A 23,672-nucleotide genomic window follows, 5' to 3' on the forward strand; every position below is an offset into this window, starting at 1 on the left:
TTTAATTCATTCCCATTAGATGCCTGTTCCACTATCAATTTATTGTCTCTCATCTCCAAATCCACCCTTATTTACCCTGCTTTTTCATACTGAAGCTAGACCCTGTAAACATTTATCTTTTGCCACCTGCTGTGGTATTAGACTTTGTAAAAGGAAGGTACTAGAGGAAGACTACAAGGCACAGCTTGGAATGGCTTATTTCCTCATTATAGTACCTGCTCCCTGCATTTGCTTTTACTGTGTTCCTGACAGTATAGTACTCTTTTCATATCTGTTGGTGGTTAATGGCCCTCTAACCATTTCTGTGTATGGATTAAGAGTGTTAACTGCTTAATTTTTAAATAAACTTTTTTTTAAGAACCTTTAAATTATAAAAAAAAAGTTATGAAGATAGTATAGAGAATTCCTAAATACTTCACATCTAGTTACTCCTATAATTAACATATTACATTAGTATGGTACATTTGTTACAATAAAGCAATACTGATACACTAACAAAAGCCATACGTTATTTCAATTTTCCCTTTTTTTTTTTTTTTTGAGAGGGAGTCTCGCTCTGTTACCCAGGGTGGAATGCAGTGACACCACCTCAGTTAACTGCAACCTCCACCTCCAAGGTTCAAGTGATTCTCTTGCCTCAGCAGCCAGAGTGGCTATGATTACAGGCGTCTGCCACCACACCCAACTAATTTTTGTGTTTTTAGTTAAGACAAGATTTCACCATATTGGCCATGCTGGTCTCAAACTCCTGACCTCAAGTGACCCACCAGCCTCGCTACCCAAAGTGCTAGGATTACAGGCATGAGTCACCACGACCCGCCTGAATTTTCTTACTTTTTGTCTAAAGACCTTCGTTTCTCGGATTCTCCTGGTTTTTGATGACCGCAGGAGTTTTGAGAAATACTGATCAGGTATTTTCTAAAAGGTCCCTCAGTGGGATCTGTCTGATGTTTTTGTCATAACTAGACAAGGGATTATGGGATTTGAGAAGAAAGGAGAGGTAATATGCCATTTTTATCACCTCATATCAAGAGTACATACTATCAACATAATTAATCACCATTGATGTTGACCTAAATCACTTGGCTGAGGTAGTGTTTTGTCAGGTTTCACCTCTGTAAAGGTACTTTTCTGACTCTTTCCATAGTGTACGCATCAGAAGAAAGTCATTATGTATGCACCACACTTAAGGGGTAGGATACCTGGGAGTATCACTTGGGCCCAGGAGGTTAAGGTTGCAATAAACAAGAGACTGTGTCCCTGAACTCCAGTGACAGAGCAAAATCTTGTCTAAAAACCAAAAACAAAAAAGTCCAAGTACAGTGGCTCATACTGTAATCCCAACACATTGGGAGGAAAAGCGAGGACTGCCTGAGCCCAGGAGTTCAAGACCAGTCTGGGCAACATGGTGAGACCCTGTTGCTATTTAAACACACACACACACACACACACACACACACACACACACACACACACACACACACATATATATGGTATTAAAAAAAGGGAAAAGAGGAGCAAAGAGAAAAGAGACTGCAGAAAACGGACAAAACAAAACCAACAAGAGTCCAGCTTCTGATGAAGCTGGAGAAAAAGAAGCCAAGTCTGATTAATATCATATACTATTATCAGTGGTCCCTGTCTCTCTTTTAGTACAATCAAGAGGAATATTTTTTAACAATTATAATATAAATACAGGTTTTTTAGTAGCTCTAGAAACATTTTTAAGAAGAAGGGAATCTTATCCACATCCCATTTTTTAAGTGTAAATGCTTTCTGTTTTTAAGAGGTGAAATCATTCACTGGTTGTTTATTTTTGGGCACAACCAGAAAACTGTGTGGGATATTGAATTGTGGGAGGCTTTGACTATCTTGAGTGTCAGCTTAACATTCCATAGATGGGGGTTAGTTTTCATATTCTATAATACAAAGCATATAAAATGGCAATACAGAGTCATAGTCTTGCATTAAAATTTTTTTTTGCATTTTAATGTCTTGGATATTTTAAATTATTTCTATTCCATGTTGTTGTTTTTTTTAAAGGCAGGATTGTCTCCTAAAAACAAACAAAACAATAACAACAAAAAAATCACTCCTTGATCGTAGCTCTTCCTGTCAGAATTGTGTGCACTCTAGTATCTTTGGTTGTGGTAGTCCTGCTTTCCTAATGACTTTGTTAATGTGCTGTGAAAGACCGAAAATTTGAGTATGCAGTGTGTGTGCCATTAAACTGAAATGGAGAATTACATGTAACAGCTTATCAACATGTGAAGATATTGGTACTTGATAGCCTCAAGGAAACTCTGCCTCCAAATTTTAAGCTGGGAAGTCACTGGAGCAACTTTAAAGGAGAATTACAAACTTTTTAGATTTTAAGAATTGTGCACAAATTGAAATGTCTGTACGCTAATCCTCAACACAACCAATCAAATCTCAATTATGAAAGAAAAAGCATTCACTCTTTGTTCTATAAAGTTCTAAAGATTTTGACAAATGCTTGGTGCTGTGTATGCACAATTAGTGGTATCATAGAGAAGAGTTTCATTACTTTAAAAATCCTGTGTATTGCCCATTCAACCCTTTATCTTCCCCTTCTTGGGCAACCACTAGTTTATACTTTTTAAATCATCATCATAGTTTCCTTTTTTCCACATATTAATATATGGATTAATTATCCCTTATCTGAAATGCTTGGAATAACAAGTGTATCAGACTTTCAGCTTTTTCAAATTTTATAATATCTGCACATGCATAATGAGACATCTTCAGGATGAAACCCAAGTCTAAACATTAAACCTGTTTATGTTTCACCTTATACACAAAGCCTAAAAGGAATTTTACATAATATTTTTAACAATTTTGTGTATAAAACAAAGTTTTGATTTTTCCTTTTTTTTTTTTTTTTTTTTAAGACGTAGTCTTAACTCAGTCACCCAGGCCAGAGTACAGTGGCACAATCACAGCTCACTGCAACCTCCACTTCCCAAGCTTAATCAATCCTCAAGCCTAAGCCACCTGAGTAGCTGAAACTATAAGCAGGAGCCACCATGCCTAGCTAATTTTTTTGTTTTTTTTTTTTTGGTAGAGACAGGGTTTTGCCATGTTGCCCAGGCTGGTCTCAAACTCCTGAGCTCAAGCTATCTGCCTGCCTCAGCCTTCCAAAATGCTCGAATTACAGGACTGAGACACTGCATCTGACCTTGATCTTGATTTTTAACTGTGACCTGTCACATGAGGTTATGTGTGGAATTTTTTACGTGGCTATATGTTGGCATGCAAAAACTTTCAGAGTTCAGAGCATTTCAGCTTTCAAATTTTCGGATTACGGATGCTCAACTTGTAGCTGGAGTCATATAACACGTAGGCTTTTCAGACTAACATCGTTCACTTTAGAAATATGCATTTAAGATACATGTCTGGCTGGGTATAGTGGCTCGCACCTAGTACTTTGAGAGGATGAGGTGGAAGGTCAACAGTTCAAGACCAGCCTGGGAAGCAAAGCAAGATTCCTTCTCTAAATAAAAAATAAAAAAATTTAACAATTGACAAGAAAGAAGAAGAAAATAAAGGATAAAAAAACAAAAAACAAGAAAAACATTAGATGGACATGGTGGCATCTGCCTGTAGCCCAGCTACACAGGAGGATGGCTTGAACCCAAGGAGCCTTCAGCTGTAGGGAGCCATGATTGTTCCACTGTACTCCTTTCAGCCTAAGCGAAGCAAGGCCCTGTCTCAAAACAAACAAAAATATTCATCCATGTCTTTTAGTGGCCAAATAGGTCACTTTAAAAAAAACTGCTGAATAGTAGCATTCCATTCTACAGATGTATCACATTATGTTAGAGATTTACCAAATAATGGGCATCTGGGTCACCACTATTAGGCAATTACAAATAAAAAACATTCACATGCAGGTTTTTGTGTGGACATAATATTTTAACATCAGCTGTGTATATACCTAGGGGTATAACTGCGGGAACACTGGGTAAGACTATGGTTAGCTTTGTATGAAAATGCCAAACTGTTCGGGAGATCGAGACCAACCTGGTCAACATGGTGAAACCCCGTCTCTACTAAAAATACAAAAATTAGCTGGGCATGGTGGAGTGTGCCTGTAGTCCCAGCTACTCAGGAGGCTTAGGCAGAATTGCCTAAACCCAGGAGGCAGAGGTTGCAGTGAGTCGAGATTGCGCCATTGCACTCCAGCCTGGGTAAAAAGAGCGAAACTCCGTCTCAAAAAAAAAGAAAAGAAAATGCCAAACTGTCTTCCAAAATGGCTGTACCGTTTTGTATTTCTACCAGCAATAAGTAAGAGTTTCTGTTGTGTCACGTACCTGCAGGAAACATACTGTCAGATTTTTTAATTTCAGCCATTCTAATAGGTAGCTAGTAAGATCTCACTGTTGTCTTAATTTGCAATTCCCAAATGACAAATGATTTGAAGCCTTTAAATACTAATTCTTTTTTTAAGACAGAGTCTCACTCTGTCGCCCAAGCTGGAATGCAATGATGCAATCTTGGCTCACTGCAACCTCTACCTCCCGGGTTCAAGCAATTCTCGTGCCTCAGTCTCCCAAGTAGCTGAGATTACAGGTGTGTGCCACCATAGCCCAGGTAATTTTTGTGTTTTTAGTAGAGATGGGGTTGCACCATGTTGGCCAGGCTAGTCTCAAACTCCTGTTCTCAAGTGATCCACCATACCTTGGCTTCCCAAAGTGCTGGGATTACAGGTGTAAGTCTTTGTGCCTGGCAAATTAATTCTTTACATTAATTTTCTCCATTTGGATTATTGGCAACGATTCTCTCATCAAACTAGACCCAGACTCATTCTTTGTATCTGCACTCTCCAACATCGTAGCCACTATCCACCAAACATGGCTTCAAAGAACCTATATTGGCTGGGCGTGGTAGCTCATGCGTGTAATCCCACCAATTTGGGAGGCCAAAGAAGATGGATCACCTGAGATAAGGAGTTTAAAACCAGCCTGTCCAACATGGTGAAAACCCATCTCCATTAAAAAAACAAAAAATTAGCCAGGCGTGGTGGCATGCACCTGTAGTCCTAGCTACTCAGGAGGCTGAGGCAGGAGAATCGCTTGAACCACGGAGGCAGAGGTTGCAGCGCGCCAAGATTGTGCCACTGCACCTAGCCTGGGCAACAGAGCAAGACTTGTCCTCAAAAAACAAATAAAATAAAATAAAACAGAACATTCAAGATGTATTTTTCAACTTCCTAATACATTCTTGTCAACTAGTAGTGATGAAGGAACACTACTGCTTTATATCCCATCAACAATAGTACAAGTGAAATATCTACAGTCCATAGGATTATTAATACAGAAATTAGAGTTCCTTACTGCAGTTAATTCAAGGGACATAATGATTTTTAAATATTTTAAAGAGCATGTGTAAGAAAGCAAACCTGAAATACTTGAAACAAAGCCTGCAACACAGTAAGTAATTAATTTCACAGAAAATACGTTACATATACTTAAGAAGTCATTAACAACCTTCACTATTCCTATGTGAAAATGACGCAATGTAATCTCAGAGTTTACAACAATCTTTAGGATGACTATATACTACTCAATTTAAATGTGTATCTACATTTCTAGTAAAGTATTTTAAATACACAGATTAGCCCTGCTGTGTAGGAAGATAACTAATCCAAAATTACTCTATTCCAAAAGCTCTAGGATAGGTTAAGTTGCAGTCTGAATGTGCAATAACTTTTCTAGAAATTTTAAGAAACAAAGATACAACAACTTTCTTTAATCTCTGTGCCTTATCTGGCATAATAAGCTATGAATGTGAAATAATCCACACTATATCACAAATGATATACATAAACATGTTTTGGGATTGTATAATGCAAAAATTTTATATATATACAATTAAAAGATAAAGAGATAAACACAAATATCTCCAATATAAAATAATAACCTATAGCATATAAAAATGCTCTTCATGGAATTTTGGTTTAGGGTAAGTGCTAAAAAGGTTCTAAGGGAAAGATTATTTTTAGTACTGAGAAGCAGGAAGAATTTAAAAAAAAAAAATTATGCTGCAAGTTGGGACCTAATGGACTCATAAAATTAGTAAGAATATTGGTAAGATTAGCGTAAACAGAATTTAGAAAATAAGAGTTCCAGAAAGAAAAAACACAATGACCAATGGTGTGGAAGTGGGAAAGCAAAAGCCATACATCAAAAGACAAGAGACTTGACTGAAAGGTTGTGAACAGGAAAATACAACAAAATATTAGTTGTGATATTAGGTTAGTTGAAAGCACCACATAGTTTTTCAGAAAACAGCATTGCTTGTGAGCTGAGATCGTGCCACTGCACTCCAGCCTGGGTGACAGAGCAAGACTCTGTGAAAAAAAAAAAAAAAAGACACTGCTTGATTTTTGAATAAGACAAAACATATTCCTGCCTGGCACTATTAAAAAGGATGAAATAGAAAAAGACAAAAACCAAAGGTAGGAAGCTAAGAGTACAGCTGCCAATAAAGTAAGCCCTAAAGACAGAAACTTTAGAAATACAAAGGACAGATGTGGAAGACACTGTGAAATTATAAAGTAAAAGTCATCAGACTTGAAATTTCAATAGATAAAGGAGATAGGACAAGAGACTTGGAGATGAGGAAATTTAACAATGACTCAGGCTTTAATTCTGTGTTCCTGGAACTGTGGTAGTGTTTAACATAATTAAGGAAGTTAGAACTAAAAACTACTCAGTAGAAAAAAATTTCTAAATGACAAATTAAGAAAACAACAAAGATAGCTTTAAAGAGAAGTCCAACTAATATACTTCCTAAAGTGATCACAAAAGTGGGCACATTTAAGCTAAAAAAACTCTTTTATAGAGATCTTTGTTTCTTAGAAAAATAAAAATAAAAAAAGTAGTACAGAAAATTATAAATACGCGGGGCACAGTGCCTCATGCCTGTAATCCAGTACTTTGGAAGTCCTACTAGGCAGACTACTTGAGCCGAGGAGTTTGAGGCCAGCCTGGGCAACATGTCGAAACCTTGCCTCTACAAAAATTTAGCCAGTGTGGTGATGCATGCCTGTAGTCCCAACTACTCAAAAGGTCGAGGTGGGAGAATCACTTGAGCCTGGGAAATCAAGGTTGTGGTGACCCATAATCATACCACCTTTATTCACAAATAATGAACATTTTAGAAAGTATTGAGGTAAACCTTCACCACTTAAAAATTAGAAAAGACAGCCAAGGCTTAGTGGCTCACGAGGTCAGGAGTTCGAGACTAGCCTGACCAACATGGTGAAACCCCGTCTCTACTTAAAAATACAAAAATTAGCCAGGCACGGTGGTGAGCACCTGTAATCCCAGCTACCTGGGAGGCTGAGGCAGGAGAATCACTTGAACCTGGGAAGCGGAGGTTGTGGTAAACTGAGAGCACACCATTGCACTCCAGCCTGGGCAACAGAGCAAGACTCCATCTCAAAAAAAAAAAAAAAAAAAATTAGAAAAGTCTTAACCATTATAAGCAGTATCTTACACCCATATATTTTGCTGTGTGAAAGGCAGTAATACATGTCAAAAGCTCTCAAAACAAACAACATACACTAACAAACTCCACTTTTAGAAATTTAGGATTAAAAAAAACACAGTGGCTATACAGCAAAATTTATTTGCAAAACAGTTCATATCAGCATGGTTTAGAATAGTTCATAATTTTTAACATAAACACTCAACATGGCACCAACTCTGCAATTGGTTTGTCAGTGTCCCACATCTGACTCCCTGGGGCTGGACTCAGTTTCCAACCTCTGCTGAGTCCCTCATACTATTTCAAGTGTGGCAGGGGACAGTGAGAGGCCCTTCCTCAAGCTCTGGTCATGCTGGAGGTACAAGGGAGACATCTACAGGGAACCATGAGCTCAGTGTTATTGGAACTGTTAAGTAAGTCCTTCTTTAGGCTGGATTTTGGAAGTGGTGGTCACAAAGCCCATATATTTTACATCCAAGGCTTAACACAGCCTACAGACTTATACCCACGTTCCTAGCTTATTGTTTCAGTGATTCTTCTGCCCATTACAGATGAGAAGGAGCTGTACTGAAGATCAAGAAGGAACTGTTGGAGTCTGAATGTTCCTGAAAGATTGACTGAATCCTGGTTTAGTCCTTTTAAAACCTCATAACAATGGGGTTGGTACTTTCTATTTTACAGGAGTTAGAATAGACTATCAAAGGGAAACCAAGAAATGACAAAAGAAGTGACAGAAGTTGAGAGGAGCCAGAAAAACGTAAAACCTAGCAGACATCTGCCACCACATTATAACATGCTGGTTCTTATCACAACCCTGGGTCAAAAAGAGATAATGTTAAACCAAGAGGGTGGGTAAATAAAAATTCTGGTATTTGAAAGAAACAAAATTTTGGAATTTGAATATTATGAAATTCACAATAGTCTACATTAAAAATACCAAATAATTTAAAAGATCCAATTTTTATAAGTGACCTGTTAACCTACCCTTCTGATACTCATTATTAATCTTTTTTGTATATTCTCCATCTTCTATGTATGAACAGACAGACATTTAAAAATAAAACTTGTATCTTTTTATTGACCTCTCCTACTTAGCCTATGCAAACATGAAAGGTATATAACAAGCTTTGCGCAGTGGCAGTATCGTAGCCAATGAGGTTTATCTGAGGCACGATCATTGCTAATTCAAAGGTATATAACATTGAGAATATAGAAGTGCTCGTTCTGACTTAAACAGAACAAAGAGAAAAAAGTCCTTAATAAAACAGAGAAACTAAAGAGGGGTTAAGGTTAGAGAGGTGCCAATTTACATGACAACTACAAGCAACATAAAATACTGAACTGGATCCTGATTCAGGAAAAAAATATTTTTTCTTTTAAGGGATTATTAGATTATGACAATTGGTAAATCTAAATGAGATGTATAATTATTATATCAATATTATTTTCATATTTTCGTAACTGTACTGTGGTTATGTAGGGAAAAAATGTCCTTGATTGCAAGGAAATGCACACTAAAATATTAGAAATAAAGTGCTGTGAAGAGATATTCTACAAAACAATATTGAATTAAAAAAAAATAATAAAATGACATCATGTCTGCAACTTACTCCGAAACAGTACAAAACTAACAGATACAAAATATGTATCTTTGCATATACCATATAAAATCCATATTTACGTGTTTATGTGTGTACATAAATAGGAGGAGACAGAGAGAAGGAAAGAGAGAATATGATAAAGTAAATGTACTAAAATACTAACATTAGGACAACGTGCATGAAGGACAGCTGACAATTCTTCATAGTATTCTTAGAATCCTTTGTGTTGGAAATGATTTCAAAATGAATTTTCTTTTTTCTGAGATGGAGTCTCACTGTCACCTAGGCTGGAATGCAGTGGCGTGCTCTCAGCTCACTGCAACCTCCAACCCCCGGGTTCAAGTGATTCTTCTGCCTCAGCCTCCTGAGTAGACAGGATTACAGGTGTGCACCACTACGCCCGCCTAATTTTTTTATTTTTAGTAGAGACGAGGTTTCACCATCTTGGCCAAGCTGGTCTCGAACTCTTGACTTCGTGATTCACCTGCCTGAGGCTCCCAAAGTGCTGGGATTACAGGCATGAGCCACAGCGCCTGGCCAAAAATGAAATTCTTTTAAACACCAAGGGGCAGGGGGTGGGGCAGTGCTGATTTAACAAAATTAAAATTATCATTTATTCATTCATTAAACATTTACTCAACACTTACTACAGGTCAGACACTAGTAAATAGCAGAAAACACATTAGATAAAAAGTCCTGCCTTCACACAACTTACATTCTAGTTGGGAGAGACAGACAACAAAAGGGGAAAACAGTTAAGTCCTATTGTGTAGGTGATTTCTAATGTTAAACACCATGCACTTTGGGAGGCCGAGGCAGGCAGATCACTTGAGGTCAGGAGTTCAAGACAGGCCTGGCCAACATGGTGAAATCCTGTCTCTACTAAAAATACAAAAATTAGCCAGGCATGGTGGCGCACGTCTATAATCCTAGCTAGTTGGGAGGCTGCGGTGGTTGAATCGCTTGAATCCAGCAGACAGAGGTTGCAGTGAGTCGAGATCATGCTACTGCACTCTAGCTTGGGCGACAGAAAGAGACTGTCTCAAAAAATATACATATATAAAACAAAAATAAACACCACCTATAGGCCAGGTGTGGCGAAACTCCAGCACTTTGGGAGGCCAAGGCGAGAAGACTGCTTGTGCCCTGTAATTTGAGACTAGCCTGGGCAACAAGATGAGATCTTGTCTCTACAAAACATTTAAAAATTATCCAGGTGTGGTGCTATGGGCCTGTGGTCCCAGTTACTCTGGAGGCTGAGGCAGGAGGATTGCTTGAACCCAGAAGATCAAGAATATAAGTGAGCTGTGACTGTCTCACTGTACGCCAGCCTGGAAAACAGATGCTGTTTCTAAAAAATAAAGAAAAAGAAAAAAAAATACCATCTTTAGGGGAGGCCACGATGAGAAAATAACATTTGAACAGTGACTGTAAGAAGGAAGAAAGGGACCTACACTGCTATCTGGGACAAATAAAACAGCAACATTGTGAAACAAAACCCTGAGACAAAGAGCAAGCCTGACAGGTTTGAACAAAAGCATGTGATGGTGGTGTAAACCAGTTCCAGTTCTGTAGTAAAAAATGATAGATGCAATTTGCAAACGGGTTAAACAGGATATGCTTATAGACTGGATACAGGGCGAGAGTCACTAATGGCTTCATGGTTAATACCTTGACCAACTGAGAGGGATGAAAGTGCCATTATAAAAAAAGAAGCAAGAATAAGTTTGGTTTTTTAAACATCTTGGGTGCATTAAATATCTAAATGAAGATGCTGAATAGGCATCTGTATATGAGTTTGGAGTTCAGAAGTCCAGGCCAGAGACATAAATCTAGGAGACATCAGTTTAGTCATCAGATTGAATGTTATCACCAACAAATTAATGTGTGTAGACAGAGATAATGATGCCCATTATTTATCAACAGAATCCTAAGACTATAAATATGATACTACATAGGGTTTGTTTTGAGATCATCAACTATTCGGGTAGAGAGTTATAATAATAGCAAATTAATGAAGATACCTGCAAAAAAGGGAGATTTAAGGAGGAAAAAAATTGTGAAAGAATACAATATTAAAAAGAAATATTGAGATGACCCCTAAAAATGAGATGTCCCCTAAGAATTTAAAAATAAGGAGAGGCCAGGGGTAGTGGTTCATGCCTGTAATCCCAGGACTTTAGGAAGCTAAGGTGGGATGATCAGTTGAGCCCAGGAGTTTGAGACCAGCTTGGGCAACAGAGTGAGACCCGATCTCCACATAAAAATAAATCAGCCATGTGTGGTGGTACGGGCCTGTAAACCCAGCTACTTGGGAGGCTCAGAAGGTGGAGAACTGTTTGAGCCCCAGATTTTGAGGATGCAGTGAGCCATGGTTGCACCACTAAACTCCAGCCTGGGTAACAAAGAGTGACATCCTGTCTCAAAAAAAATAAATTAAAAAAAATAAAATAAAAATAAGGGAAACAATACTGCCTATAATAGAAACTCCTTATATTATGTGTTTTAACTAGTTAAATGAAAACCAAAGATACAAGAAATTCCCTCTAAAATAGATTTTAAAAAGATTAAACTTACTAGATTAAAAGTGATGACTAGTATTACCACAGCTAAACAAAAAATGCCATTAGTCAAAACTTGACATTGTTCAAAATGCAGCTAGCTGACAGAAAATGAGGCAGAACTCCAATCTGATCATTCTGACAATTACAACTCTCAAGATTAATTAACAGCTTGGCATTCTGGCTTCCTTAAGAGTGTGGGAGTTAGCATATAAATTCAAATCCAAGCTTTCCCACTTACTTGCTATGTGACCTTAGGCAAATAACCACTTTTAAACTTTTTATTCTATACTGTAAACTACATCCAAGACCTATTTCATAACACTAGTGTGAGGATTAAATAACATACACAGCACCAAGTCAACACAAAGCTCAAAGTAGAAATTCAGGAAGCTGTATTATGTTGTATTGTTTCCACAATCAACATATAAGCCTGACTGAATTAGGCAGAAGTATAGATAGCCATGTGAAATAATTTGTGTGAATGTATGGAATGAAACATACATAAAACAAGTTTCTAGAATGCTACTATCTTACACTGGTTGACATCTTTTTCAATATTATAATTATGGCATGAACATGTACTATTTACTTACTAGACTACATAGTAGTAGCTTCACTAAATATCAAATATTTCCCACCACAAAAGGGTTAAGCATTTGGGTACACAGGCTTCTTTTCATCCAAAAAGCACAACATTACAGGATTCAGTTATACACACATAAAAATTAAACCAGTTCCAAGGAATAATACAACAGCCTGCTTAAGCAGTGGTAAATTCTTTTTAGGAAAAATGAAAAGTTTTCCTTAAGGAGACAGTACTTAATCTGAATCCTGTAAGTGAAGAATTTCAAGTAGGGGAGAACAAATTCAAGTAAGCAATCAATCAAGGTGGGCAATTCATTCACCTATCTTTAAGCAAGTCTAGACTTATTTCCAATTTTGCTGTTATAACCTCAGATTCCCAGGATAGCAATGAAATTTGCCTACAGTCTTGGAAAAATCACACAGTAGTAAGGGGAACTATAATAACGGCCGGCTTCCAAGTGCAGAACTCTTTCACTTTTCCCAAAATATTTTTGTAAGGAATACTGTACCACAAAATACTTCTAGAAATGAATGAGTAATACAAAAAGTTACTATATGGCATGTCATTCCCGATTATTTTTTTCTTTTAAATAAAAGTAGAGGACAGCCAGGCACAGTGGCTAACGCCTGTAATCCCAGCACTGTGGGAGGCCGAGGCGGGCAGATCACCTGAGCTTGGGAATTCCAGACCAGCCTGATCAACATACAGAAACCCCATCTCTACTCAAAGTACAAAAAATTAGCTGGGCATGGTGGCGCATGCCTGTAATCCCAGGTACTTAGGAGGCTGAGGCAGGAGAATCACTTGAACTCAGGAGGCAGAGGTTGCCGTGAGCCAAGATTGCGCCATTGCACTCCAGCCCGGGCAACAAGAGTGAAGCTCCATAACAACAACAACAAAAAAAGTAGAGGATAAAACCAACTGTATAGCAAAATACAGGAGGAAGTCTTTATCTTTTGTGATCTTAAGGGTGGCCTGAAATAGTAACTAATAAAAAATTCTGGCAAAAAAGGAAAAATGACTTAACTATATCAAAAAAGCCAGTCTTCTTGAGGAACTCATTATAAAAGACATGTAGGTAATAACTGGTTAAGCAACATAACCATCAATTGCACGTGATGGATCATACCTGTGTCATGATTCTAATCACCAAACTGGATTTTAAATGTTCATAAGATGATTATAAGCTATAAAACTAGCTATTTGGTGATATTAATAAAATATATTATACCGGGGCTTGATAATGATATTGTAGTGGTGTTTAAAAAAAAAAAAAAAGAAACAAACCCTTATTTTTAGCAATACACACTAAAACATTTACAAATGGAATGATGTCTAGAATGACCTTAAAAATAACACAGGATGGAAAAAGAGGAGGAGGAGTGAAGAGATCAAACAAGACTGGCCATGATTTGATAACTGCTGAAGCTAGATAATGGGAATTAAGTTCATTATATAATGTCTCTTATTAAGAGGAGGCTAAGAGTTTCCATTAAAAGAACTTTCATAAAACAGAAAAAAAAATTGACAGTAAATCACATCATATAAGCAAATGTAGAACAGCATATGCCTTAATTCTTTGAAAAGCAGATAATGGTATCTTGTACAGGGTTTATGCATGCTTAAATTATGACTGATGTTCTTACAATACATAAAGCTATCCCTCAAAGTAGAATTATCTACAGCTCTTCTAAATTTTTCAATCAGATTATCAATGAGAATATATTCTGAGACTGCCACCAAACTCCAAAACAGTACTTAGGAGCTCATAAGAAATCAGAGTTCCATCTGAAAAGCATGAAGTCTTAACTAACTAAACCTCATTCATTGTTAGTGACCTCCTATTCCTTCATATGCACTACCATTTATTTACAAAGAGAAGGACAGCAATAAAATCATACAACAATCATTTCCTTTTACTGATCACTGCCAACACAATTTATGTGAAACAAAGTTTCCAATCTCTATTGTGTCACTGACTGTTTTTTTAAACTATTAACCGTACTAGCACTACAATTAACAACTCATATCAAACTGATTAACACGGTCACTATTAAAGGAATAAAGAAAATAAGCAAAATACATACTGGAGGCCGGCCAGGACGACCCCTTTTTCTTTTTCCTTTGACCTCTGTTTCTTCAAGTTCGCTGCCAGCATCGGAATGGGCAGTAGTCTCATTAGTTGAATCCCTAGAAAATGTTGTATTATTTTAGTGAACAAATTAATAAGTACAATGCATTTGTTTCACTACTTCCCTTATCTCCTGCTATATGACTGATTAGAAGTGGTTTATACTTCTATTTCAGAAAAACTCTTTAGCAAACTAATGTTATCTTTGCTACCTAATTTTACGTAACAGTAAGTGAAATGAATCCCTCAAATAAAGAGGGAAATGAAAAAGAACAAATGACAGCTACTATACAAAAATAAATGCAAAATATAATTGCAAAAGACTAATTCTTCAGCATAAAAACATGAAGGTTTAGGATGATTTTTATTCATTTCATAAAGTCAGAAAAGTCAGTGTTGTGCCAGTTAATGTTTGACCACTGGCTCTTCAAAAAATATATATATACACAAACACCTACGTTGTAAGTATTAAGACATCTAGCTGGGGATGGTGGCTCACCCCCTGTAATCCCAGCACTTTGGTAGGCCGAGGCAGGCAGATCACCTGAGTTCAAGAATTCGAGACAAGACTGGCCAACGTACTGAAACCCCATCTCTACTAAAAATACAAAAATTAGCTGGTGTGGTAGTGCATGCCTGTAATCCCAGCTACTCAGGAGGCTGAGGCAAGAGAATCATCTGAGACGTGGAGGCAGAGGCTGCAGTGAGCCAAGATTACATCACTGCACTCCAGCCTGGGCAACAGAGCAAGACTCCGTCTCAAAAAAAAAAAAAAAATACATAAAGGATACTTAGCACATAATTTACAAACAATAAAACACAAAATACTCTTTATTGTAAATTCCATATAACCAATTGATTCTCACAAAATAATTTTGATATTTTTGCCCAACTCTTATATAGGAATCTAAACTACAGCTGCAACTAATGAATGAATAGGAATTTTAACATGAAAGGTGGTTGCTGTTTTTGTTCACTTTAATGAGTAGGATGCAAGTAAAATGATAAAGACATTTGTTGAAACTTTAATCGTTGTCAATGTTGTGAGCAGCTTCTGTGCTGACTCAGATAAGGACTGAAGGGAAATACTTCCTCAATTTTTTGTTATTCATATTGTAATGGTATACACCATCCCATAAACGTTTAAGTTGAATCCGCATTGTTAACAACCTCTCTATTACTTTCTTAAGTCTATAATCAACAAAACAATAAATAAAGCATGGATTTTTATCATTTGCCAATTTTCATGATGTACATACTCCTACCATAGTCAATTTCTTCCCCCCACCCCAACAGTCTCTGAGTACCATTCAACCAAAGTGGCATAACCAAAGTGAGTTGGGAAGTAATAAACAGTAGTGCAGCATTAAAACATATTTCTACCACAAAGACACAACAGGTTTAAATAACAACTTCAAGAGCATAAATAGTAACACGAAATAATAAGGAAGCGATGAGTTTTGAGTATTTACTGTTTTTATTTTTCATAAGACATTTAATTTAAAGCTTATATAAGTTAACTTTTTACAACAGACATGTTGTGTTTAGTTGGCTTGCGAAATTCCTAAACATTTAATATTCGACTCTCACAGGCTGGCTTCAACACAGAATTGAAAAGGTTTAGACAGCATGAGCAAGAATCTCTTCACTAAATTCTACATTACTGAATTAAAGATCTGCATAAAATTGTAAAGAGTAGGAAAGGTACATAGCAAATGGTAAGTCTAACTCACAATCTACTATTTCTCAATCTCCTTCACCAAATGCTCTTCTTAGGCTCATTCCCTCTTCTTTAAAGCTCAACTCTTAGGTCTGTTCTTCTCCATTTATATTATGCTCCCTTGAAGATTTCATCCAGTTTATGTGTAACTTCTATGCAAATGACTTTGATGACTTATCAGTACACCTGACCGCATTCCAGATCTCTGACTCAAGATTATCTTGTGTGGACAAAATCTACAAATGCTTTTGATGCTTATAAATCTCGAGGCAGGAGATTTATAAGCAACAATCTCCTACAGGAGCAGGTTGGTTCTAGAATACAGTAAGTAACCCATTAGTGAAATCAACCTATTCTTCAGCAGTATAGTTTATTGACGCCTCTACCAATAGTGAAAAAAGTACAATTTGTTTAATAATGCTGCCAACTGTAGTCAGCTTAAACAATGAGAACTATTGCCAACAAACAGCTAATGCACTCCCATTAGTATATGTATATTTAATTATTAGGACATATACACAAATTCTAGGCTTTTGAAAAAAACTTTCAAGCAACAGAAGAAAGATATAAGAATACAAGGAAAAGTTTCACTTTATCTCATCCTAACACTGAATCTCAATCCGCAGAATATCACTGTTAATAGTTTGACACTGCCATATTTAGGCTTTTGCATCTCTTGCTCTCAAAATATAAATCAGTATCAATATTTCGATTTTTAAAGTGTTAAATACATGAGAATGTTCCATATAAATACATTAGATTCCTGAATGGCACTCCATAACATGCATAGAACTTATTTACTTTCCTATCAATGAGCACTTAGTTTGTCTCTAGTTCTGCACTATTACAAACAGAGCTGAAATGACCGTCCTTGTACATAAATAAATCTTATTATACAATCAAGTTTCTCTCCAGCATATATGCAGTGAAAATGACAGGTCAAGGAGTATGCAAATTCAAACTTTGACCAATTGCTCTTCAAAACTCCTGCAAATGGCTAATGTTCACATTTATAACACTACTAACGTAAATTAAGAGCATGGAAGAATAAGTTCAAATCTTACTAAAAAAATGATTTTGCCTCTACAATTCTGTCTACCTCTCTCCATCTCCAGTGAAAGTTATCATCTTTGCAATCATCCTTCTCCTGATAGGTCTCCTTGTTTCTAGTGTTGGCCCTTCCCATCTAATACTATACTGCACTAAATAACTTTCTAAGTATATATCTTATTATATCTTTATCATGCTGATATGGTTTGGCCATGTGTCCTCACCCAAGTCTCATCTCGAACTGTAATCCCCACCTGTTGAGGGAGGGACCTGGTGGGAGGTGACTGGATCATGGAGCTGTTTCCTCTATGCTGTTCTTGTGATACTGAGTTCTCATCAGATCTGATGGTTTAAAAGTGTTACACTTTCCTCCACTCTCCTTCTCTCTCTCCTGCTGTGTTGTGAAGAAGGTGCTTGCTTCCCCTATTTCTTCCACCATGATTGTAAGTTTCCTGAGGCTTCCCCAGCCAGCCATGCCATGAGTCAGTCAAACCTCTTTTCTTTATAAATTACCCAGTTTCCGGTAGTTCTTTATAACAGTGTGAAAATGGAATAATACACAGGCTGAGGAGAAAAAACATAATTCTGAACATAACTTAGCAGGTACCGTTATGATCTTGTTCCTCCCTACTCACAGTTTATCTTATATCACTCTCTATCACCAATACAGGAGAAAACAAAAGAGGGTGGGGTGGGGGAGGTTTGATTTCAAGCCCTCAAACATATCTCAGGGTCCTTATATGACATAATCTCAGTCTGGGCCTAATACTCTCTTCCCTTCTTCTTCCCCTAAACCCCACTTTTATTAATATCTATCTTTACAAGCTTTATGGCAAAAAAAAAAAACTAAATTACTCTACATGTTATATCTACCTAGAACCTAGCATACTTCCTGGAATATAAATACGTAGTAAATGATAATATTTTGACAATGTTTACTAGTTAACAGCACTAAGGTGACAAATCCATCAGCAATTACAGTATCTAAGTAAGCCAAGGAATAATAAGGATAATCACTAGAGTGGTCTTTCTAGTGTCTACATTTCAAAAACCAAAACTGGACATCTCAACTTGACCAAGGGTACCATCTTCAGCTGACAGATCTAAACCAGAGTTCATTTACCCAGTTCTCAGATCACCACTGTCCAGTACCTACACACAGACATATAACACTCACATTTTTCTGAAAAAATTCACTCACAAAGCATGATATATTAAATATCATAATGCCAATACACATTCATTTAATACAACTTCAATTTAAATATAATCTCTATTTCATATTTTATCAAAGAGCTATTAAAGGGCTGCCTAATACTCAACAGTGTCCTAACAGCAGGACATATAAAAGTAAGGCACACAATACAGTTTAGGAGATGAGTCAGAAAAAAGAAGAGATGGTTATAAAATGCTACATTAAGTATGGTACCTGAAAAAAGTACAGGGCATTGTTAGAACACAGAAGGATCACCCCAACTTCGAGGAAATCAGAGAAGGCTTGTAAACAGATAGTGAGTTGTCCAGGTAAGGCCAGAAGAGTACGACGAAAAGAAAGAAAATACTGTAAGAGGACCTCCAAACTTAAATATCATATAAATATGGTAATTATATGGTGTTCATATATTTATATATATGATATTATTTTCAGGTCCATGGGTAAAAGAGAATGAGATAAGTAGGCAGAAATAAATTTTATCTCCCATTTGTCAGAGAAAGGACAGAAGGACAGTATTAATGGTTTTTCAAGCGGGTAAAGACATTTGGATAGCTTTGTGTCTTAGAATGCTGGAAGGGAAATAGAAGGCCAAAAGATCAACCAGAGGTTGTCTCTTGGAAATAAGGTATGTAAATGAATTGAGTAGTAATAATACATAAATAATTGCTAAAGTGCTCATCACTTTCATTATATCTAAACCACTGCTAACATACAGAATCAAAGAATCCAGATTCCCCATTTGCATCACAACAACAGCTGTGAATGGAATAGTATCTGCCATTTCTGTGACCACATTTCCCGAAAATAAGTTCCAATTCTAAATCTGGCTGGCACATTGGCTCACGCCTATAATCCCAGCACTTTGGGAGGCTGAGGTAGGCCAATCACCTGAGGCAAGGAGTTAAAAGACCAGCCTGGCCAACATAATGAAACCCCGCCTCTACTAAAAATACAAAATTGAGGCAGGCATGGTGGCGCGTGCCTGTAATTCCAGCTACTCAGGAGGCTGATGCAGGAGAATCACTTGAACCTAGGAGGCAGAGGTTGGAGTGAGCCGAGATCGCATCATTGCACTCCAGCCTGGGCAACAGTGGGAAGTTCCGTCTCAAAAAAAGCCTAAGTAAGTCCCAAATCTGAATCTGTCCTATAACTCCAACAAATGTAATGGGATGCCATCAAAAACTGTCAACTGGTATATCCCTTAGATTTCTTCTGGTAGCCAGAACTCCTCAATAATCTCAATCTAAGAAAAAACTAAGAATCATAATAAAGGAATTGGAAGTGAGCAGGGAGGGAGAAGAAAAAGATTATGGTATAAGATGGGGGACAGCAACCTATTTTTTGTAAATGGCCAGACTAAATATTTTAGGCTTTCCAGGCAATACAATCACTATCACACTTGTAATACAAAGTAGACATAAACAGTATGTAAAGGATGACTCTGGCTCTGATCCAAAATTCTATTTTGCAAAAAGAGACAACGTCAGATTTGGCCCATGGGCCATAGTTTGCTGACTTCTGATATAGGATATTAACATCTTTTTTGATGAATATCAGAAAATATGGTGACATTTCAATAGCAAAAGCCATGAATGGATATGGTAATTATACAGCCTACTACTTAGATTGCAAACATATTGTCCAAACATCAAAGGACATATTTGAAATGTCTCATCAAAGAGAGCATTTTGAGAAATAAATTTTCCAAAATTTTCCTTTAAAAAAATTGCAATACTTACTGTAACACTGGTAATTCTGAAGTAATCATTGCTGGAGAGGTCCTTTCACAATGCAGCAAAATAATCAAGTGCTGTACAACTCGAAACTTTTAAAATAACCTCAAAGGCAATCCTGTCAATTAAAAAAAAAAGAAATTATTTTAAAATAAAATGAGGATGGGATGACAGAATACATAAACTACAGTCAATACACACCACTACCAGTGATCACACTACTTGGTATTTACCCAAATGAGCTGAAAATTAATGTCCACAGATGTTTATAGCAGTTTTATTCATAACTGCCAAAACCTGGAAGCAACCAAGATGTCCGCAATACGTGAATGAATAAATAAACCATGCACATCCTCACAATGAAATTTTATTTGGCATTAAAAAGAAATTAGCTTGAAAGCCACAAAAAGGCATGAAGGAACCTTAAATACATATTACTAAGCAAAGAAGCCAATCTGAAAAGGATACATACTGCATGATTCCAACCATATGACATTCTGGAATGTCAAATGGCAAAACTATGGAGACAGTAAAAGAATCAGTGGTTACCAGGGATTAGTGGGTGGAAGGGATGAGCAGGCAGATCACAGAAGATTTTTAGAGCAGTGAACTGTTCTAAATGACATACATGTATAATGATGGACGTGTTATTTTACAGATTAGTAAAAACTCATGGACACCAAGAGTAAGAGTCAATCCTAATTTTAAGTAGCAACTCAAGGTGATAATGACGTGTCAATATAGGTTGATCAGCTGTTAAAAAATGCACTCCTCTGGTGCAGGATGTTGATAGTAGGGTAGGCTGAGCAAGTGTAGGTGTAGGGACATAGAATATAAGAAAACACTCTATACTTTTCCTTCAAATTTGCTGTGAACCTAAAAGGGCTCTAAAAAACATAAAGTCTCATATTTTTTAAAGGCAGGGGTACTAAGACCTAACAGTCCATTATAGGCCATTATACGGTATCAAGTGGAAAAACACAGGTATAGTTAGAATTCCAGGCAGAAAGACAAAGTACAAGGCAGAACAGATATTTGAAGACATAATGGGGAAGAATGTTAAAAAAATCATGTAAGATATTAAAACAGATGTAAAATCAGAGAATTCCCAAGCAGAATACACCAAAATACACCAATTGCTAAAAACTAAAGTTGAAGGGAAAATTCAAAAGGAAGCTGAAGAACAGGACACATCACATCCAGAAGGACAAAAATTAGTATCAGACTTCCTACTGTAAACTATGCAAGTTCAAAGACAATGGAATAACATCTTTAAAGTGCTGAGAGGAAGGAAAAAGTCAACCCTGAATAACAAACCAAGTGATAATCTTTCAAAAAACTGAAAGGAGTGATATCATGGGAAATGGTTGAGTAGAAAACTTCAAGAATAAGCCTCTCCAGTGAAACACTTAGAAACTGACAAAAATAAACTTTTACAGAATTCCTGAATCTAATAAAACTTACAAAGGGAGGGGTGTTTAACAAAGAAAGAAGCTGCAAAATTTGGTGTGTAGGCACTATAGCACCTTCTGCTTACTTGCCTATCATCACCCATTCACTAACTCAACAGTGTTAATGGGGACAGCAGACCAAACTCTTGGTGCAGCTTGCTGGTACCTGTGGGAGCAATATAAACCTTCTTCTCAAAAATGATAGCATTTTGAAGTGCATTTTGAAGAGATTCCCAGGTGGCATCTACTGAAAGGATTTAAATATATATACTACACATAGCTCTCTAGGGCAACAGACAGCATACAAGACAAGCAGCAATGTGTAAAGCCCCAGAATAAAGAGTCTAAGTAGGAAGATATGTTAGAAACTAAGGGCTTTTAAAGACTCCCAAGTATTCTGGAGAATTCAAGGTGCTACACGCATGCCCAAGGCTAAAAACATGGTCAGAGGAGGCATGAGAGAAGCACAAGAATACACCTCTAACTGATCTTTGAGCTCTGCACAAGCAGAAGATAAGGACTAAGGCCAAGCTGCAAGTGCCCGGGCTGTTTATTCCAAAAATACTTCAGTACAGAGTCTATCTGCAAATAGCTACAGAGGGCTTTCATGCCGTTTTTGGCACCAATTCTTTAGGTAAATCTGTCAGGTTACCAGTTTGATCACAAAGATGAAAAATATTAGTGACCACAAACGACAAGAAAGTCTTGGAAAAAGTAGTTTGAGGGGAAAAATCACTAAACAAACAAATAACTATAGCTTTTAACAGTAACATCAAACAGGGCATGGGGGAGGTGAAAAGATGATTCCCAGAGTGAAAACATTTTAATATTCAGAATGTCCGTTTTTTTTCTCGTTAAGCCTCTTTTGGAATCTGTCCAGCAGACTTTGCGGGTTTTGCCAGAAAGTATCCCCTACCTAAAAATAAAAATTTTAAAATGTGATCATGGAAGTAAAGAAAAGGCAGTAGGATGACATAACTAAGGTGTTGAAAGAAAAACCATTTAAAAAGAACTATATATCCCGTAAAACTATCCCTCAGTGGAGAAATTCAGACATTCATAGAAAAGCAAGAGCTGAAGGAATTTGACCATAGACATGCCCTATAAGAAATGCTAAAGGAAGGCAAGGTATGGTGATTCACGCCTGTAATCCCAGCACTTTGGGAAGCTGGGGCAGGTGAATCACGTGAGGTCAGGAGCTCAAGACAAACCTAGCCAACATGGTGAAACCCCATCTCCACTACAAATACAAAAATTGGCCAGGTGTGGTAGTAGGTGCCTGTAATACCCAGCTACTTGGGAAGCTGAGGCAGGAGAATGGCTTAAACTCAGAAGGCGGAGGTTGCAGTGAGCACAGATTGCGTCACTGCACTCCAACCTGGACGATAGAGCAAAAGACTCTATCCAAAAAAAAACAAGTGGTGGGGGAGAATCTTATAGGCTGAGGAAGGAGGATTGAAGGAGGCTAGGAGTTCGAGACCAGCTCAGACAACATATAGAGAGACTCCATCTCTACAAAAAATTTAAAAACTGTCCATGCACAGTAGCTCACACTTATAATCCCAGCACTTTGAAAGGCCGAGGCAGGCCAATCACTTGAGGTCAGGAGTCTAAGACCAGACTGGCCAACATGGTGAAACCCTATCTCTACTTTAAAAAAAAAAAAAAAAAAAAATTAGTTAGGCACGGTGGTGGGCACCTGAAGTCCCAGCTACTCAAGAGGCTGAGGCAGGAGAATCGCTTGAACCCAGGAGGCAGAGGATGCAGTGAGCCAAGATCATATCATTGCACTCCAGCCTGGGTGACGGAGTGAGACCCTGTCCCTAAGTAAATAAATAAAAATTTAAGAAAGGAAAAATAAAATTTTAAAACTAAGCAGGTGTGGTGGCACCTACCTGTGGTTGTAGCTACTCTATTTGAGAGGCTGAGGTGGGAGGATCACTTGAGCTCAGGAGGTTGAGGCTGCAGTGAGCCATGATTGCGCTACTATACTCCAGTCTGAGTGACAGAGACCCTTGTCTCAGACGCCCCCCCAAAAAAAGACACTATTGACACTATATAATTGGGGGGGAAGGGGTCCAATTCATTTCATTGCAAAGATATTT

The 23,672-nt window shown here is 37.3% G+C and overlaps 1 protein-coding gene and 1 pseudogene across 2 annotated transcripts in view; one reads left to right on the top strand and one right to left on the bottom strand.

Annotated features, from left to right (window-relative positions):
• Positions 1-23,672, bottom strand: part of STAG1 (STAG1 cohesin complex component) — a 415,374-nt gene that overhangs the window by 284,816 nt on the left and 106,886 nt on the right. For both annotated transcript variants that reach the window (XM_012451163.2, XM_064378722.1), the window contains 2 exons: positions 20,123-20,234; positions 14,354-14,456 (listed from right to left, as the gene is read on the bottom strand). In XM_012451163.2, coding sequence (XP_012306586.1) covers positions 14,354-14,456; positions 20,123-20,151 — 132 coding nt within the window. In that variant the 5' untranslated portion in view covers positions 20,152-20,234. The remainder of the gene's footprint in view (positions 1-14,353; positions 14,457-20,122; positions 20,235-23,672) is intronic.
• LOC135276008 (U4 spliceosomal RNA) lies at positions 8,639-8,720 on the top strand (annotated as a pseudogene).

This window comes from Aotus nancymaae, unplaced genomic scaffold, assembly GCF_030222135.1.
Source record: "Aotus nancymaae isolate 86718 unplaced genomic scaffold, 86718_ANA_hifiasm-v0.15.2.pri h1tg000019l, whole genome shotgun sequence".
In the NCBI taxonomy this organism is placed as follows: Eukaryota; Metazoa; Chordata; class Mammalia; order Primates; family Aotidae; genus Aotus; species Aotus nancymaae.